Source organism: Mus caroli, chromosome 2 (genome assembly GCF_900094665.2).
Source record: "Mus caroli chromosome 2, CAROLI_EIJ_v1.1, whole genome shotgun sequence".
In the NCBI taxonomy this organism is placed as follows: Eukaryota; Metazoa; Chordata; class Mammalia; order Rodentia; family Muridae; genus Mus; species Mus caroli.
In genome coordinates, this window is record NC_034571.1 from 152,567,030 (window position 1) to 152,588,094 (window position 21,065).

At 37.3% G+C, this 21,065-nt stretch overlaps 1 protein-coding gene across 1 annotated transcript in view; it reads left to right on the forward strand.

Moving 5' to 3' along the window:
• Top1 (DNA topoisomerase I) overlaps positions 1-21,065 on the forward strand; it is a gene marked incomplete at its 3' end in the record, with an annotated part of 78,471 nt that overhangs the window by 20,585 nt on the left and 36,821 nt on the right. Inside the window, exons 3-5 of the mRNA XM_029468575.1 lie at positions 6,084-6,186; positions 18,415-18,538; positions 20,108-20,163. Of these exons, the coding sequence (XP_029324435.1) occupies positions 6,084-6,186; positions 18,415-18,538; positions 20,108-20,163 (283 nt within the window). The remainder of the gene's footprint in view (positions 1-6,083; positions 6,187-18,414; positions 18,539-20,107; positions 20,164-21,065) is intronic.

Sequence of the window (21,065 nt, forward strand, 5' to 3'; positions counted from 1 at the left end):
AAAAAAAAAAAAAAACCCAGTTGTGTTATGTGGATTTTTATGGTGCTATAGTACACAGTGGTTGGCATGTTTCATTTCTTAGCTATCAGTCAAGTTTTTTACAGTTCTTTTTGCATTTGATAGATACTTTGAGTGAGATATTTTAACAATATCTACTTTTTGACAAATTCTAGGAGGTATACTTAATCTTTAAAGCCACTAATGTATTCTCTATAAACAAGTATTTTCAGCATGCATGATAGAGTTCTGTGTGCTTTTACTGGGTTTTACCTTTTACTTACTGCCTCTTCCTTTGTGCTATCTAGGTCAGGTGTCCCACTACTGCCTTATATACTTGGCTTCAGTTAGACAAATAAAGTCTTACTTTTTGTGTATAGCTTTCTGTTTTACTAGGGCCTCTGGTTCTTCCAGCTACTAGGACCTCAGAAGATCCCTTCCCTCTTCCTCTATACTCTTTTTCACAATAAGTTCTTAGAACTGGGTTCAACTTCTATTTTCTTGAAATTTTCCCATTGTTCTTAATTTTTTGCTATCACTGTCTTCTGGTTTCTGGTTTTTTTTTTATTGTTTTTTATTTGTTTATTGTTTTTTGTTTGTTTTATTGTTTTTCCTTTAAGTATGATTTTTGGTCTTTTTCAGATTGAAGTAGCTATCATCCTAGAGTAGAACACTGACCCAGGGTTAACTATATATTAAAATTTATCTTTTGTCACCTACTGTGGTGGCAAAGGTCTGTTTTCCCAGTGTACTTAGGAGGTGGAGGCAGGGGGATCTTGAGTTCTATAGACAGCTTAGCAAGCTCTTGTTTCAAAAACCCAAGGGCTGGGAATATTCAAAAGTAACCAGTTTCCAAGGTAGAAAAGGACTTTGGATTTGACCCCTAGCCCCAATTCCAAACAAAATTGTTTCTTTTTTCCTCCTCAATAGATTCTCCTTGAATTATGCTTATTTTGTTCTATTACATAATAACAAAAAATAAAGAATGGAAAGGAAAATGCTTAGAGATCATGTTCATTATCTAGATGTAAAAGTTTCAAGGATGCACATGTGTAACTGTAGTTTGATTTCCTGTATATCCATCGTAACTTTAATAGCCAGCAACCTTTGCTAGTGTTTCTCATCTATCTTTATAATTCTTGATCCCAACTCGAATTTACTCAGAAGTATTTTTTAAGATACTTTTAAAGATTTCTTTTTTCTTCTGAGACATGGGTTCTCTGTGAAGTCCTGGCTGTCCTTGAACTCAATCCGTAGACCCAGGCAGGCCTCAAACTCTACCTGCTTCTGCCCTGAGTGCTGGGCCTAAAGGTGTGCTCCACCACTGTTGGGGTAAAGTTTTTTTTTTTTTTTTTTTTTTTTGGTTTTTCAAGATAGGGTTTCTCTGTGTAGCCCTGGCTTTCCTGGAATTCACTCTGTAGACCAGGCTGGCCTCGTACTCAGAAATCTGCCTGCCTCTGCCTCCCAAGTGCTGGGATTAAAGGCGTGTGCCGCCGTGCCCAGCAGGGGTAAAGGTTTTAATCTATCAATTTACCTACTAGTAGACAGGGCATCTATACAGTTAAGTTAGTAGATTATTAAGTTTTTTAAATGTTAAATGATTGTTTAACAACTTTCTTTGTGTCAGTGCTACTTGAATAGTGATTTGAATCTACTGTAACATTTTTCCTCAGATATCCAAGTCTGCCATGTAGAACTCAACTGTATTGATTTATAGAGCTCAACAGACATTCATCTCTTATTACACTTACATTGATTTGTATGTAGAGGTTGGTGGGCAGACAGGGTTATGGAACACATGTTCTGGTCAGAAGACAATCCATGGAAGTCATTTTTCTGCTATGTAGATTCCTGGGCATTGCACATAATTGTCATGTTTGGCATCAGGGATTTTTCCAGCCTGAGCTACCTTGGCAGACATAGAGAACTTTTATCTTCTTTTCTGCTTTGTTTTTTTTTTTTTTTATTACATGTAAGTACACTGTAGCTGTCTTCAGACACTCCAGAAGAGGGCGCCAGATCTCGTTACGGATGGTTGTGAGCCACCATGTGGTTGCTGGGATTCGAACTCTGGACCTTGAAGAGCAGTCAGGTGCTCTTACCCACTGAGCCATCTCACCAGCCCTGTTTTGTTTTTAATTTAAAATCTCTCTCAGCATTTGTAGCAGAGTTTGAGGATATACTAGATATGTAATGACTTTGAGTTCATATTATTGGCCTAGATGTTTTGACCATGGATTTATTTACCAGCAACCCTAATTTTCTCTGAGATAGTTAATTTTTACATTTTTAGATAGCATTTGTTTTCAAAGGCTTGGGACCTGGTTTTAAATTCCATTTTGAAAATGTATGCATTTCAGGAAGATAACATGTGAACTCTAATAGGAACTACTATGAATTTGTATTTTAAAGTTTCGTGCTTTTTAGTGACTTTTGCATGTTTGTATTTGACAAAAATTAATTTGTTTATTTAGACGGGGTCTGTCTGTAACCCTGGTTGTCCTGGAACTCTTTGTGTAGATCAGGCTGGCCTTGAACTAAATCTGTCTGCCTTTGTCTCCTGAGTGTTGGGATTAAAGGCGTGTACTACCAGTTCTGGCTTCACATTGTAAAGTTTTCTAATCTCTAGCTAACTTTATTATAAAAGTAGTTCATTATGGAAAATAAGATGACGCACACTTAAGAACTCAAGTTCATAAATTTCTAAATTTTAAAATTACTACATTCTTTTTTAAATGTATGTCTTCCAGTTTTTTTTGTATGTGGTCATGGATTTGTTGAATTACATACAGTGGTGCTCATTTTCTCCCTTCTCTCAGATAATTTCCTTGTCATGCCTTTGAACCAAAGCAGTAGATCTTAATGTTCAACATTCTGAAGCCCATTTACTGATTTCTAACTATGAACAAAACAACACATGCTTTATTTCAGGTTGTCATTTTTATGCCCTGAGGTAAAAGTCCCCAGCTTTATCCTGATTGACTCAGCATGCTAAGACTTCAGACTGGAGACTTAGAAGTCAGAGGATCCTGCACACTGCATGGGAGATTGGAGTTCAGTCTTCCAACACTATGCTTTATTATTCTCATCTCTGGGATGGAAAGTTCTTAGAACCAGGGCCTTGATCTTCCAAGTATTAATATTTCTCTTTCCTTGGGATCTGTCTAGAAGAGACACTCAGTTATGCCAAATATCACTTCAGTTGCGTCAGATCAGCAATACTTAATTTATATATAATCTTATTGCTGTGAAACATGCTACTTCAAATTTAGTTGATATAGGTTGGCTATAAGTGTCAAATATGTTACATTCCTTAGGCTGGTTGAATGTAAGGAAGAATTCATTTAAAAAAAAAAGTTTTTCATAAAACTTCATGTCACCCAGAGTTACAGTCATAGGAAGGCTAAATTGGGCTATGGCATATTCACTTCCAAGATAAGATAATTTCTTCACGTGGCTATTAGAAGGAAGTATCAGTTCCTCACCACATGTTTCTTGAGTGTGCTGCTAGTGTGGTAGCTGATTTTTCACTAGAACAAGGAGAGCAAATGGGGAGTTGCAATGCCTTTATGAGCTGATGTTGGGTGCTGTACTGACATTTGTACAAGTGCAAGAGACGGTGCATGTGCATTTGCAGGTCAACATCAGATGTCTTTTTCAGGCTTGCTCTGCCTTATTTTTAAAGATGTATCTTATTACTTGTCCATGTGTATGTATGAGTAGGTGGCCCTGGAGGCCAAAAGAGGGTGTTAGATCTCAAGGGGCTAGAATTACAGGAGGTTGTGAGTTGCCCCTAACATGGATGCTATGAACTGAACCTCTGTCATCTATCTGAAAGAGCAGCAGGTACTCTACAGCCTCTTTTCACCTTTTTTTTTTTTTTTTTTTTTGTAGATAAAATATTTATTGAACTGGGGCTTCCAGAGATCTGTCTGTCTCTGTCTCCCCAGAACTGGGATATAGATAGGTACACAGCAATAAGCCAGAATCAGAGATACATATAGCACTGTTTCTTTCCTGTGTTCCAAAAGGCACCCCAGTAAATAAGAATAGAAAGGGAATCAGTGGGAGTGGGGATAAGTGTAAGTAATGGAGGGGATATTATCAAAGTACTAACTGGGTGGGGGTGAGAATGTGGGCGAGCAACTGATGTTTTGGTAAGCAAAGCTCAAATCAAGAGAATTGATTAAATAAAATTTGACTAAATTTTAAAACTTAGGCTCTTTGAAAAACACCTTTATTTATGAATGACTGGTCATGGTGACTACAGAGATAACTTAGCAGTTAGGAGCACTGGCTGTTCTTCCAGAGAATGCGGTGTTGATTTCCAGCACCCACATGGAGGCTCAGGACAGCTCCAGTTCTAGAGAATCTAATGTCTGGCTTCCCAGGCATTGCATACACATGGTACACAGACATCCATACAAGCAAAATACCCATATACTTAAATCTCTCTCTGTTTTTTTAAAAGCCTGTTAGTTCACTTTTATAATTTCTAACACTTGGGTCTCTGAGGTTGGAAGATATCTATCCAAAATAGCAAGCCATAGTATCATAATATATGTGGCCAAAAATAGCAATCCAGAAATATATAAAGAACTTACAGAGGCAGGTGGATCTCTGTGAGTTCAAGGGTAGTCTGGTCTACACAGAGAAACCCTGTCCTGAAAAACCAGGGAGTAGGGGGAAGAACATGTACAGCTCAGTAATACAATGTCAAACAAGCAAATACTGTAGTGGGAGAACTTGCCATAGTTATTTAAAGGATGTGAATAGTCAATAAGCACAAATAGCTTTCATTAAATATTATTTAATCATTAGAAGAAAATCAGGAATTAAATTTACAATGAGGGTGCTGGCTGGTTAAGAGCACTTGCTCTTGTAGAGGACCTAGGTTTGGCTCTAAGCACTTCAGTTCTGGAGAATCCAATACTCTTATGGCCTCCACAGGGACCCAGCACACAGAAACACAGGGCATTTACATACATGCAGGTAAATCATTCATGGGTAAAATTTTTAAAAATAATTTAAAAAACCCAGCAGGCTAATTATATATATGTATACATACACATATCCATATATAATTATGTATATATACATAAATAAAACATCACAACCAAAGCAAATCTTACAAAAGAAGGCATTTAACTGGGGACTTGCTTACAGTTTCAGCAGAGGTTTAGGTGCATGGCAGCAGGAGGGAGGCGTGAAGCTAGAGAAGTAGCTGACAGCTATACTCCGATTCTGGTCTACCGTCCGAGAGGCTCCTGGGCCTGCTTTTGGCTTTTGAAACCTCAAAGCCCACTCCCAGTGATACACTTTCTCTAATATAGCTACAAGTTTCAAACAGTGCCACTACCTGATGACCAAGCATTCATATGATACTATTGGGGGCCAGAGGATCATTCTTACTCAAACCACCATAATAGACCTTTTAGAATAGCAACAATTAAGACAGTAAAGGCTGCTAGCCAGGCATTGTAATGTACTCAGGAAGCAGAGGTAGGTGGGGCCCTCAGATTGAGGACAGCCTGATGTACACAGAGAATTACATGCTCGCCAGAGCTGCATAGTTTGCCTTAAAGAAAAACAAATAAACAAAAAAAGCTAACACTGGTAATTCTAGATGTTGCTAATGATTTGTAGTAGCTTGGAACTCTTAATTATTCATGGAAATATATGAGAGTATGCCACTTAGGAATATATAGTTGAGCAGTTTCCTATAAATTTAAAAGTGAATTTTTTATATGATCTACCAGTTTCAGTTCATGTAGAAGCAAAGGTTCATCAACATGTGAGTTGTAAATTACAGTACTTCCATGTAATGGTTTTCACTCAGCAGGAAATGAAGCCATGGAGGCAGCTGAGTGGTACAGTGCTTGCTTAGTATTTATAAGTTACTGGATTTGAGGCAAGGCAATGGGATGTCTTTGTGAAGTCTCCTACCAGTAGGATGTGCTTTTATGGTCACTTTGCCATTTGACTGACTTCTGTTTCTAAAGTTGTTTGTTAAGGCAGGCAGGCAGGCAGGCAGGCAAATGATACCTTATGATTCCTTGTGACTGACTTGTCTCTTATGATTGCAGATTCTCACAAACACAAAGATAAACACAAAGATCGAGAACACCGGCATAAGGAGCACAAGAAGGATAAGGATAAGGACCGGGAAAAGTCTAAGCATAGCAACAGGTAAGAATTGACCAACAGCGGAGGAGGGTATAAGGAACTTTTGGGATAGCATTTGAAATGTAAATAAAGAAAATATCTAATAAAAATAAATAAATAAATAAGAATTAACCAACAGGGTTCCTCAATCAATAGGGAGTTAGCATCCTTGGCTTCCATGGATAGGTATCAGCTTGAGGTGAGTAGCAAAGTAAGAGACTATATCTGTTGTAGTTACTGAAGAGACTCCTTTAAGAATTAATGCCTCACTTGGTAAGTTGTTTAGATCTAGATGTACAGAGAAGCACAGTGAGTTTTCTTTCAATATGCATTTCTTAATAACTAAAGCATAGATCTATTTTAACAAGCTGCTTAATCAAACATGCAGAGCTTACCTTGGTAAAAAATCAAAAATGATTTGATGCCATTGTTTCTTTGATTTTAAAGCTATATTTATATTTAAAATTTATATTTTAAAACTGCTTTATTGGTTTGTCTAATTGTCAGCAGACAAGTTAAAGAGAAATTTTCTATCCTTTTGTAATAATTGTTTTGTTTTATCGTTTTTTTGAGACTTGTTTTCTTTTTATATCCTTGGCTGTCCTGGAGATAGCTCTGTAGATTTGAGTGCTAGGATTAAAGGTGTGTGTCACCATCACCCAGCCAGTGATAAATTTTTTGAGTCATTAAAATAACTAGTTTAATTTTCTCTTAGGATATTTCTTCTCAAATTATGTACTCCTTCTGTTTTTCCTATCACATAGTCATTTCTTACAACTTAGTTTACATTTTATTCTTAATATTAATCTCAGCACTTGAGTCAAGTTTTGCTTTTTATGCACTCTGTCTTCTCAATTTACATTTGTCTAGCTAACACTATTATCTACCAAAAGAGACTTGAGAGCAAAGAACACTGCCAACAATAAAGAAATCCATTTCATGATAATACAAAGGACATTAAAAATGTTTCTATAGTATTATCAGAGCCTCAAAATATGCACACATGGAAACTATTAGAATTGTGAAGAGAATTCATGATTGTAGTTAATGATTTTATTCTTTTGTTTTCAATAATTGTTATTAGTGCATGTAAGAAATCTCCAAGGCTAAGGGAGGGTTAAAGAACAGAAAACAGTATCTGAGCATGGTCGGCTTACACTGTAACCTTAGCATTCTGAGTCTGAGCAAGGTGGAAGACACTAACTTACAGAAACAGACAATACAACTTGACTCAATTGACATTTACAGAATGGTGACACCGAAATCTTAGGACTGTGTTCAAGTAGGTGCTGAGATAACTCATGCTTTTGCTAGCCCCTCTTAAAATCATTGCTTTTACTTCTCCATGCTTCTTTTTTTGGGTGTACGTGCGTGTGCACGTTTTCATTTCCTTCTAATGTGCATAGTGCTTATCTAGGAGGCTGTGGTTGCCTTCCTCTGCTGTATTTCCCTTGTCATCTGCCTTTACCTCACACTGTTAATTGAGCATTGTAAACTTTTTAAACTTCTTAGATACGACATGTTTCTGATAAACCACTAGGCCTTAAAATATGCTATGGCTGTTTGTAGACTACTCTTACTCTTCACTCCTTATTCCCCTTCTCCTATTAGAGATTGAACCTAGTTACTCCTTAAACGCTAGTCAACAATACCACACTAGGGCTGGTGAGATGGCTCAGTGGGTAAGAGCACCTGACTGCTCTTCCGAAGGTCCAGAGTTCAAATCCCAGCAACCACATGGTGGCTCACAACCATCCGCAGCGAGATTTGGCGCCCTCTTTTGGAGTGTCTGAAGACAGCTACAGTGTACTTACATATAATAAATAAATAAATCTTTAAAAAAAAAAAACAATACCACACTATCCCTGACCCTTTTTTTAGATTGATAGAGAAATTGGTCCCACCAACTTGCCCAGGCTTGTTGGTTCTTGTTCCGTAGGCCCAGGCAGACCTAGAACTACTTCAGCTTCCCAAGCACTACTGTACCTGGACTTTCTTGTTGCTTTCTTAATATTCTTTTAGTAATAGCTTTCTAACTATGTCATATTACTAATTTCTGTGGTCCCCTGAATATATTCTTTCCATAGTAATTCCCAGGTTTGGCTGTTAGGAATGATACTGCTATGAACATTGATATTTGAACACACATTTGAAGTACTGTTCTCAATTCCTTCAGGTGTATACATCTAAGAGTGGAGTTATTGGATCATGTCAGTCATTGGTTTCTTTTTCCTTTTGAGGTACTGGGGATTGAACTGAGGTGATTGAACACGCTAGGCAAACATTCTACAACTGAGCTACATCTGTAACCCTTAATCAGTTTTATCCTGCTTGTTATGATGGTCTAGCTTATGTATAATGCAATAGAAAAACAAAGAAGTTTGGATTTGTTTTTGTTTTTTTTTAAACTTATTTTTTCCCCTTTACCATGAGGAAGCTTTATCATCAGTAGTGATCAGAGACATGTTTTTACAGGTCTGATCAAGACGCGCTGATTTTAATGTTATTAGGAATTTATTTTGAAAATATTTAAAAGAAAGATTAATATTTAAAACAAGCTTTTCCAAAGTGATTTCATGTTCTCTTACATATCTCACCAACCATAATTTATTATTATAATGAGCAAGAGGGACAGCATAAAGCAAAAGTGTACCCAAGGACCTAGGGACTAGTTTCTTACACTGAAATCTTTTCTTAAAAATGGTATATTATTGTCAGAACTATTACAATAATTCAATAGCCTCTGTCTTGGGTGTCCTGGCCTGTCCACTAATGTGTTCTTTGACTTTCACTAGGTTACCTAAAACCCTTTTTCTCCAGTGCTTCACAGGAGGGCCAAGGAGTCAATAAATGTAAAGATCTTATGAAGTGCTCTACAAATGTGAAAAAATATTCTGTCCATTTTTCATAATTACAGTTTTGAGTGAGTAAGCACACAGATTTAGGCAGCTTTTTGTTTTGCTTTGCTTTTTGACAGTGTCTAAAAATGTTTTAAAATACCACCTTATGTTACTTCCTTTCTCTTTGGATTCCAAGTCTCTCAAACTTGTCACAAAAAGCACTAATCACATTAAATTCTAACTTTAGGAAAACTTCATCTCCAACTGTCTACTATTTGTCATCTGACATTGCATGGTTTACACTAATCAAATGAAATAATTACTTAAATATTTTTTATTAGATTTATCTTATGGGTATTTTTTATGTATGTGTACCTTCATGTTAGTATGTGTACCACATGTATGCCTGGTACCCTCAAAGATCAGAAGAGGACATCAAATACCCTGGAATACCCTGGAGTCATGTGGATGGTTTTCAACCACTATGTGGATGCTAGGAACTGAACCCAGGCCCTCTGCAAGAGCAGCAAGTACTCTTTACAGCTTTGCCATCTCCATAGTCCTCATTTTTTGATAATGTATTATATACATTATCAAATAGTTATATGTTATATAGCTATAGTTATATGTTGGTGACTTACATGAATTTAGTCATTTGGAAAGTTTTAGTCATTTGGAAAGAGGGAACCTCAATTGGGAAACTGAAAAACTGCTTCCCTAAGATCGGCCTATAGGCAAGAGGTGGTGGTGGGTGGGTTGTTCTAGATTAATGGTTGATGTTAGAAGGCTCAATCTACTGTGGCTGAGGTGGTAGTTGTATAAGAAGGCTGGCTGGGCAAACCCATGCAGAGTAAGCCAGTAAGCAGCATTCCTTCATGGCTTCTGCTTCAGTGTGTTGTGAACTGGGACATGTAAGCCAAATAAACCATTTCCTCCCCAAGTTCCTTTTGATCAGTGTTTTATCAGAACAATAGAAAGTAGTAATATTTTACAGATCAGATTTTTAAAAATACACTTTGAAATAAAAGGACCGTTTTTCTAGGTCTCAAGGCATTACTGGGCTTGTAGTGTGACCAGGTAGCTCTCTTAATCATTCTTAATCAGATTTTCTTTAATTTGTAATATTGAAAAGCACTATAAAACAAAAGGTCAAGTTCTGCCACTCACAAACTGTATCCTAACCTAAGCATCTTACCTTTCTTGCCTCCTTTTCATTTGTGATTGACTTCCTGCTAAGTAATTTAGTTAATGATGGTGATGATGACAATTATAACAAAACCTAGATCATGTAGATAAATTGCAACTCTCAGTTTTTGTAGTGGAATCTAACTCAGTAGTTAATTATTGATTTGATATCTGATTTGGAACTATGACATTTTTAGTTATTTCTAGCTTTATAGTTGAGTACTATCATTGCTTTAAGATTTCATGGTGGAGGCAACCTTTTTGTTTGTTTTTGCAGATGTTGGGTATCAAACTTGTTGATTCTGGCTCCTTTTTCTTTTTTTAAAGATCTTTTTATTCATTTAATGACTATGAGTACACTGTTGCAATCTTCAGACACACCAGAAGAGAGCATCAGATACCATTACAGATGGTTGTGAGCCATCATGTGGTTGCTGGGAATTGAACTCAGGACCTCTGAAAGATCAGTCAGTGCTTTTAACCACTGAGCCATCTCTCTAGCCCCAACCCTTTTGTTTTTAAGACAGGGTTTCTCTGTGTAGCTCTGGCTGTTCTAAAACTAGTTCTATAGGCCAGGCTGAACAGCAACTCAGATACCCTCCTGTTTTTGCCTTTCAAGTGCTGGGATTGAAGGCATATATCACCACACCCAGCTCATGCAGACAACATATGAAGTTAGCCACTGAAAATAGTTAAGATCACAAAAGGATAAAAGGATAATGGCTAAAAAAAAGAGGTATCTGGTGGGTACAGTGGCACTTGGCTTGGGAGGTAATGGCAGGAGGGTGACCAAGTTCCAAGTCAAACTGAGCTATAACAGTCTCAAATATAATTAAAGGAGCCTTTCAGATGATAAGAAAAGCATGAAAAGGTTAAGGAATGTAGCTCTGTGTTAGTGTGTACCACCTAGAATATACAAGCCCTATGTTTTATTCCCAATATCACATGAAACAAAACATAAACAAGACATGTTACTGTTGTAGCATGCATTTTGTTTCAGAATGGATCCAATTAAGTGGATTCTTTAGTTACAAAGTATAGAAAGAAATGAGGTCTAAAATGTTGTCTTGAGATAAATTACCTACTGAAAACTGTTTTAATTCAAGAAATTGCTTTAATTTAAAGAAGAGCTTGATTTTAAAGGGAGGAAGAAGCTATTAGAAACAGTTTAGAAAGGGAAATTATAATACTAGAAATGGTTCTTGTTTTGGATAATTGGGCAGCTTTTTATAATAAAGTAGGTAGCCACAAAAGGCTAAGCTGTAAACCAGAAAGTATTAGATAAAGTACTTAGATGGAGAAGGAATAGAGGTTTAGAATGTGCATTGGTTTGGGCATCTTTGGAAACATCCTTTTATCTTCTCCAGTCCGAAAACAAAGGAGTAAGTTATTCTATTTGACTTTTCTGTAATTGCACAGAATATTCCTTCCTGGGCACAAGTTGCAATGATTTTTTTTTCAGACAGCAAGTCCAAACTAACATAATAGAAAATTCCTAGTCATAAACACTAAATGAGTTTTTTTTGTTTGTTTATTTGTTTTGAAGTAGTTATCCAGGCTGGATTTAATTAAGATCTTATAGATTCTACTTATGAATGTAAGTTTCAAATTTTATGACTTTCTGAGCACCCTTAGGAAATACAACTCTGGGACTTAATTCATCTCTCTGACTTGTTTATTCACAATACATACATTCTTATCCTGTTTGTCAATCATAATTGAAAGTTGTGTTCAATTTACCTTTATTTAATGCCTTCAGAGTGTGAGTGTGGTGATTCAGCAATTGGGATATACCAAAAAGTGGGCAGTAAAGTGTTTCTTGTAAGTGGAAAGCAAAATTCTCAAAGAAGAGGGTGAATGATTGTGTTGAACTCCAGAAAATGATGGCTGTGTATTAATTCCTTATACCCAATTTATAGGCCAAAATTTATAGTAGATATGTTTGTATAAGGAAATCAAACCCCACCCGGACCTCCACCCCATCCCTGCCCTTGTATAATAGAGTTGGGTACTATCTGGTGTCAGGAATTCACTACATCCAAGGTGGGCAACTGTCCTTGTGATTTTGCTTAGTAGCCTAATGATGATGGACATTCAGCAGCCGTATGCTTTAGAGCCTTTTGAAAACTAGCTGCTGTACTATTGTCTGGGAGACAACTTAAAGTTACCTGGAATTCTTTTATTTAAAGCATTTAAGCTTTATTTTGCTGCCTGCTTTCCTTGTAAATACATTAATTTCTTTCTTTCTGTATTGTTAAAGCCTACTCATTCTCTTATAGGAGTGCCCGAGATGCCTGTCACCCTGTCTGTTGCTTTGCATAGTTGGCAAATATTAGTGGCTAAGTTCTCTTCTCAGAAGATGAGCAGATTCTTTTCTACCTAATAGTGTTTGGTTTTTATTTGCTTTGTTTGGGAAGTAATAGAATCTTCAATTTCATGATTGGAGACAAACTGCCTGAGTTGAAATCCTCATTAAATGATTTTCCCTGGACAAGTTACTTAAGCATTCTGTGCTTTAATTTCCAGATGTGCAAAGTTTAGATACCAGTATTCATTTCAGGGTTTTGTTGTAGCAAGATGTGTATAATATTAGGTGGTAATATTGTTGCTATTTGCTAAATACTTTAATTGACCATAAAATAAAGTTTAAATTTTGATGGCTTCCCATAGCCTTTCTGAGTACCAGACTCTGAGTTTTGCAGGAGTACTACTGCTCTCTCTATTTTTTTCTAAAGATTAATTACTTTTCTAGTGCAAAAGAGGAATCCTTTATTTTCCCATTTTACTGCCGTCCCTCGCTTGTCCTTCATGCCTTCCTTCTGTTTAAGGTCTTTAAAGAAACCCTGGCCATTTTTTTTCTTTAGTTTGTTTAGCTTCTATGAGAGTCATAGACCAGAAGTTTCATAATTGTCACCTAAGAAATAGCACGGATATTTCTCCCATCATCTTCATCATTAGTTTCTTCTCCCCATCTCCTCTTCCTCTAACTCTTCATCTTCCTCCTCTTTCTTATTTTACTTCCTCTCCCTCCTCTTCCTCTTCTTCCTCCCCCCCCTTCTTCATGATCAACATCATTTAAATTCAGTTGTTTGAAGTATAAGTCAAGCATGCAGAGTATGAAAAGAAGGTTTTAAGTCTTTTTATTATCCTTCTTTCTTTTAGAAAACATCTATCACTCCTTTGTCTTTCTTTCTGCACTCTCTTCTGAAACGACCCTGAGATTTTAAAGGAGGGGGTGCATGTGTTGTGTGCATTCCATTTAGGGCTGTGGATATTGTCTATTTACTTTCTTAAACATGGCTTGCTTATTCAACTGGTGTGGTACAGTCTTAAAGAGAAACATGAGTATTGAATCAAGGAGTCAACCTCTGTTCATAGCCATTCATTAGGAATTTTTTATCTTTCAGAGTGTCTCATATCTGTGGGGTACTTTTATATTTCATCCAAACGTGTAGCCATTACAGCATATGCATCTAGGTCCTGAGCACTATGTTTTGAGTTCCTTCCTGTGCTTGTTCCTAAGCATATCTTTTATGTATGTAATTTCTAAAAGTCTTTGCATTGGTAAAGTTGGCCATTCTCTAGCCCTCTAAACTGTTGGAGCCTTTGGTTGTTAAAACTAGCTTTGTGACTTTGACATACTGTCTATTGCTGAAAAGGTGGCAAGATCTGCCCAGGTGGTGCATGCCTTTAATCCCAGCCAGCACAAAGGAGGCAGAAGTAGGTGGATGTCTGACTTTGATATCAGCCTGGTTTACATAGTGAGTTTCAGGACAGCAGAGTTATGGGGAGAAAACCTGTCTTAATACCCAACAGTTTAACTAGTTCAAAATACAAACCTGATACTCCAAACAGATGGGTATAAAGGAGACTTAGTCTGTTTAAAAAATAAGGTTGACATTTCATCCGTTTTGCTGTTATTGTTACACAAGAGGATTAATACTCCAGGAGGATCTTTGAGTTTTCTACATAGATTCTCATTAGGCTCCCTCAGAGAGGAAGTAACAATTTGTGTGTTTTGATATGCCATTACTACTTACTGATTCTTTTAGTTTGGTGTTCTAATGAATAACAAAACTGAAATCTAGAGACTCATAGGTTCACATCCTCTGATTGCCAAAAGGTCATTTTTTCACTGAGGCAGATTAGTTTTCTAATAATTTTCATTAAGAAAGAGAATTGAGAAGAGTGATGTAATAACTAAAGGAAGACAGAGCCTGAAGCACTCTAATTAGCCATTTATATTTTCATAAGAAGTAGTCACAAAGGTTTGATCTTTTCAAGTATTTAGAAAATACCTACTTTGTGGCAAGATATGTCAAATCTTAGACTTCAGTACAACACCATTTATATCTGAGGTTGAAGAGATGGTTCAGCAGTTTAGAGTACTTCCTATTTTTCAAGAGTGCCCCATTACAATCACTTGCACCCACATGCCAGCTCACAGCTTACTCTAGTCCCAGGGGATCTGACACCCTCTGTCTTCCTCAGATACCAGGTGTGCATGTGGTACAGACATACATGCAGGCAAAACACCCACATACAATAAACATATAAGTAAACAAATGTTTTTAAAAAAGATTTAAGTGGAAATGTAATAACAATGTACAGGTTTTGTTTTGTTTTTTTTGAGACAGGGTTTCTCTGTATAGCCCTGGCTGTACTGGAACTCACTCTGTAGATCAGGCTGGCCTTGAACTCAGAAATCCACCTGCCTCTGCCTCTCTGCCTCTCTGCCCCTCTGCCTCTGCCTAAGTACTGGGACTAAAGGCGTGTGCCACCACTGCCCGGCTTCTTTCTTTCTTTCTTTCTTTCTTTCTTTCTTTCTTTCTTTCTTTCTTTCTTTCTTTCTTTTTTTGATTTATTAATTTTATTTATGAGATGAGTACACTGTAGTTGTCTTCAGACACACCAGAAGAGAGCAGCATCAGATCTTATTACAGATGGTTGTAAGCCACCATGTGGTTGTTGGGAATTGAGCTCAGGACCTCTGGAAGAGCAGTCAGTGTGCATTAGTTTTTTTAAATGACCATTTCCTCTGTATAAATTTTTCTAAAAGAAAATAAAACCTCTTATAATTATTACAGAATTGAGTAAAATAAGGGTTATAAGACCAAGTACAGCCAGCCAAGTGTGGCTCACACCTTTAATCCCAGCAGGGGCCAGCAGGTTTCTGTGAGTTTAAGAACAGCCTGGTCTACATAGTGAGTTATAGGCTAGGCAGGCTGCATATTAAGACCCTATCTCAAAGACAAGCCAAAAACCCAAAGCACACACAGCATGCATACATGCTACACACACTAGCCTGTACATAATACTTTTTCAACATCAAAAACCAAGTGCAGTGCTGTAAGGATGATGTAAGAAGAAGATATGTTCATCATTAAGATGCCTGTGATTGTTCCAGAGTTTATTTTTATGTAAAATTTGTGTAGGAGACTAAGGGTTTTTTTTTGTTGTTGTTAGAGGTTTTTATAACTATTACTATAGTACTTTTATAATAGAAGCTAAACATGGTAATATCAAAACCATGCATATTATCATGTGTATGATACATAGTCTAGTTTTAGTCTTTGCACTATATAAAGGATTTTTTTATACTGATAGAAACACATCATGAAAACACAATGAGTAGAATGATGTACTGTTGGTAAAATGTGGTCTCTGTGTGTGCCATTAGCATTCTGTGTGCCATTCAGCCTTAATGAGTGGAAGCTTAGCTGTGGAAACTTGCCCTTTAATGTATAGCTCATATAAGTAACAGCTAATGAGTGCTGGAGAAGAATGGAAATGAGGGAGTATGTAAACAGTGCAAAGTGGGCCTTCCCTCCCATCTGTGATAGTGCTGGAACCTCCTAAACCTGGAGCCCTGTATCTGCTAGTCTTTACCTTCTGGTTAATTTTCTGAGGATGGTTGTTGGTTGGTTGTTTGTTTTTTTGCGACAGGGTTTCTCTGTGTGGCCCTGGCTGTCCTAGAACTCACTCTGTAGACCTGGCTGGCCTCGAACTCACATTTGCCTGCCTCTGCCTCCCAAGTGTTGGGATCAAAGGTGTGCGCCACCACTGCTCAGCTTCAGTTTGTGTTTATAACCCATATGCCTGTCTTAGTTATGGCTACTTTTGTGCATAGAATAGACAAACACCTTTTTAGGAAACAGTGTTTAAAGGGAAATTCTTGGGTCTTTTGATCATTGCCAGTGAGGCCTGCTTTTTGTGCTCTTAGTCAAACAAGTGGCAAATGAGCTGTGACAAATCTTATAGTCTTGACTGTTCCTATTGTTTGGGCTTACAGTTAGCACTTCTACACCTGTGATGAACCCCTAATTCCGACCACTTGAGCTTGAGTTCTGTTTTGCTTAGCTGTGGAGTAATCCAGCAGGGAGCAAGTGCCTTAACACCAAAGAAAATGACTATCCACATTGTTCTGCAGCATGTGCTTTGTGCTGCTAGTCTCTTGTCTTTATCTACATTTACAGTCAAAGGTATTTTGTATAGTCTTGTTGGGATCTGTCAGTAGCATTCGGGATGTGTACTTAAAATAATAAATATTCCTTAATAGTTACATTATTTCATATAACACAGTTTCCTCTCTGGTTAATCATTTAGATTGTATCCATTTCCTCATTTTCTTTTTCCCTTTGGGTACTATGGTAAGTACCAAAATAAACATCTTCCCTAAGAGACATTTCTAGAAGATCTTATATGAACATGTATAATCATTTTAATGACTCTTGCCTTGTGATGTAATATCTTGCTTTCCAAAATAGAAAAATGTATTTTTACAGGTCAAATAAGGCTTAGAAATATAATGAACATAGACCTTGTCCTTGCTTTCTTATTGTGAGGAAGAGGCCTGCAGGTTCTACAAACTTCATCTGTTTCTTCATAGTTAGTGGGAAAGCTTTCAGTAGGTTGGGCCATTCAATTTACAATGTTTTGTCCAGAGTCTGGCACAGTCAACATATACTTTTTTGGGTAATTTGGATTGAGTCTTCTTACATCAGTTGTGACTGTTGGAGATAGAACTTCCAACTGTATATTTTATTGTTAGAAAGTTACAGAAATAAGACTAAACCTACTGTATATTCTATTACCTTTTAAAATACTTGCAGAGCTTCCATTATGTAGTATGGAATGCTTTAGAGTTTATCCACCTGCTCCTGTGAGACCTGAAAGCTTAACTTGTCCTTTTTTTTTTGGTTTTTCCAGACAGGGTTTTTCTGTGTAGCCCTGGTTGTCCTGGAACTCACTTTGTAGACCAGGCTGGCCTCGAATTCAGAAATCTGCCTGCCTCTGCCTCCCGAGTGCTGGGATTAAAGGCTTGTGCCACCTCGCCCGGCCTTTTTTTTTTTTTTTAAATCTTCTTTTGATATGCAGGGCAAAATCCTGGCTATACTTTCTATAACACTGAGCTGCTTCTCACTTGTTCTCGGAGACAACTTCCCCAATGTCCCTTCTGCCATGTAGCTGCTTGTTTGCCAAGTGGCTATTTGCAGACCTCCATTGCTGAACGAACATGCCAGCCTAATTCAGCAGCATAGATTTTTTCTTTCTTGGTCTTACTCTTTTCTCTTTTTCTTTTCCTCTGGGAGGTACTGAGATTTCCAGCTGTGTGCCCTAAAGTTCCCTCGGAATCTCTAAGTTGTTTTGTTAATGAGAGTGGGAACTCCAAATTCCCATGTAATAATTAGTCAACTATGAAGGCATCCTAAAGAAGCTCTTGTTAGGATAGGAAACAAGTGACCATGTTCAGGACTCTAGCAACTTTATTTCTAAGGGACTTGATTGACTGCTGAATCAACAGACACATAAAGGGCCACCATCTCCCAGGTCTCATTTGTCCGATGACAGCCTCATTATGGGTCATGAAGCAAGGTTATGCCACGGAATAGCTTATATTTCCAGTTGTTCATGTGTTCCTAATACAGCAGTGCATTATACACTGGGTACATGTCTTTGTCTCTCCTGGATCACCATGGGCTCCTGTCCCAGCAGCAGCTTGTACCTAGGAGCTGAAGGGAGATCAATACAAAATCCTGATGACTTTTAGTGTTTTCTAGTTACACTTGGTGAATTTAACCCGAGGTCCCCTCTGATACAGCTAGCAGTCTTTGAACCTTTTGTCAGGACTGTGTAATAAGCATTATAAGTTTTCATGGTGTATGGCTTTTGAGTTGATCTTGTGGTTCTTACTCTAGGCTAACTTTTTATGTCTTATTTTTAACAGTGAACATAAAGATTCTGAAAAGAAACACAAAGAGAAAGAGAAAACCAAACATAAAGATGGCAGCTCAGAAAAACATAAAGACAAACATAAAGACAGAGACAAGGAAAGACGAAAGGAGGAAAAGGTACAGAACTTTGCGTTGAGGAGAAACAAGAGTTAAGATGTACTTTTATTTTGAATACTTTAGAAGTGGTAATGAAAGTAACTTTGTTATATCTACCCTTGACCCTGTAGAAGACTTCAGAGTTAGCAGGTAGTGCTATAGCAAAAACAAAACAACTAAACACTGGCCTCCCTGTGATGTATTCATTAAACTCCTTACTCCCCCAACAAAAAAGATTTTAGATTCAATCTGTCTGAAACTATGATAACCAAATTATTTAACACCATGTCGTTGACGATACCATAAATCTGTTTATTTTATACTACAATGTGCCTATAATGTTTCTGGAAACAGCTTTTCTGTCTTAGGGAAAATTTTTGGGTCTCCTCTGAAGATTCTGGGCCTAGGTCTGTACTTGGTTGATAGACTGACTAAGTTTGACTAGCATGCAGGAAGTCTTATGATTTCCAGCACTACTATGTAAAACAGTTGTGTTTGTGTGTGCCTGTTATTCCTGCACTTGGGAGGTGGGGAGATGATAGGATGAGTAGAAACTCAAGGTCATCTTGGCCACAAAGTGAGTTCAAGGTGATGCCCAATCTGGGGTGCATACTCTGTCTCAAGAAAGAAAGAAGATTCTTGAATGAAAAACTCAGACACTGGGGAGTAGAGACTGTGGAACAAGACATCCTTGTTTATTTCTGACTTACAGTCCCTGTCTTTCTATGAGGTAGCCAATGCACTGATCACTTTGTGACTTTTCAGAGATCCTATAGATAAGGAGTTGAGGGTCATCCTTTTGTGTGTATGTGTCAAGGTTTTTCAATACATTGTTTGTTTTTTTAAAGTGAAAAAGAAATTTGTAGGTGGGCAGTCATACACTAGAGAGGGCAGGAAATAGACTAGTCTCTTTTATGTTCCCCCCACCCCACTGTGAGGCTCGCAGCAAATTTTTGAGTAGTGGATATATTTATTGGGGAGATGAAATCTACTGTTATTTTAAGATTAAAAAGTTGCTGTTTATAGGAAGAAATTTCTCAATTTCACCAGAATTGTCAAAAAACAGCCCTGGGAAAATGTCTTTAGTTGACCCACTAGTTTTGCTAACAAGAAGAGTCAGTCTAGGATCAAGATGCTCCAAAATAGCCTGGCATGGTCTTGAAGTTCCCGAACACTCATCACAGTCATTGCTCAGCACAAGACATGAGCAATATTGAGCCTGTCAGCATTCTGTCTTGGAGAAGGGTAGATGAGGTCTCTTCCTTGAAGACTACCATCCATTAATGGTCATTAGAGGAAGTTGAGACATTTCTCAAGTGGTATAGTCACTGGTAAGGTGGCTATCTACACTCCTGTAAGCAACTCTGATTCAACTCAGTGGTTGGCAAGGGGATCATTAGGAATGGGGGAATGAGTACATCAGAATACCTCATATACTTGCATATACCATAATGAAACCTGCTTTATGTATAATTAGTGTATGCTAACAAATTTAAAGTCTCCCAAATTGATGGTAATCTTCTTGAATAAGAGGTTTTTGTCTTGTTTTAGTATTTCAAAATACTGAGAGGCTGTGGTTATACCTTGCAGATTAGAGCTGCTGGGGATGCAAAAATAAAGAAGGAAAAGGAAAATGGCTTCTCTAGGTAAGATCTTTTGCTACAGAAGCTTTTTTTGGGGGTGAGGGGGGAGTGACTCTGCATGGTGGTGTCTAAGCTTTTCCAACATGAACTGAACTAGCCACCTTGACAATTCAAAAAAGTCAGTATTAAGAGTACTTGACCTAGGCCAACTTTCGTTCTAGTTAGTGAGACTGAACAGCATTTATTCAGAACTTTACTAGAAATGGAAAAGGCTATCAGAATGAGATTTAAAAGTTGAGGTATATACATACCACAAAATTTGCTATGTTAGTGTATATATAACTTATTGACTTTTATGATATTCACCTATTTCCCAATATTTCAAGAGAAACTCCTTGGTAGTAATTATGGAATTTCTTAGTCTTAAATGAATTTCTCCTTTGTAATATAAGACGTACCTAGTCCCTTATTGGACTTAATTTTTTAATATAGTGTATATTACCTGCAGTCCATCTGTTCTGTTTTCCTCATTTTCAGTTCCCTAAAGTAAGTGCTCTAGTCCACTCTAGATTGAGAAGACCATTTAAGATCACATTGTATATTCTGATGTCTTCCATGGAACCACGGAATGGATTTAAGACTTGTTGAAAGCATTTGCCTTATTGACTGTAACAGAGTTTTAAGAGGTTTGAGACTTTGTATCCAGGTCCTTCAGAAAAAGAGAAGCAGGTGCCTTTTATAGGAATATTTTACAAATGGTTTAAGAAAGCAGAATAATAAAATTGAGTAAGCATTCTACAAAGTACCCTAGGAATTCTGTTAAACGATAAAATGAGGCTCACCATCTCTATTATTTGCCAAGAGATCCTGCAAGATATGAATAGATTATTTGAACTTTCGTCATGAATTCACTTAATGACTTTGGGGGATTAGAAGGACAGGAATGTGTGCTTTGCCCCTGATTG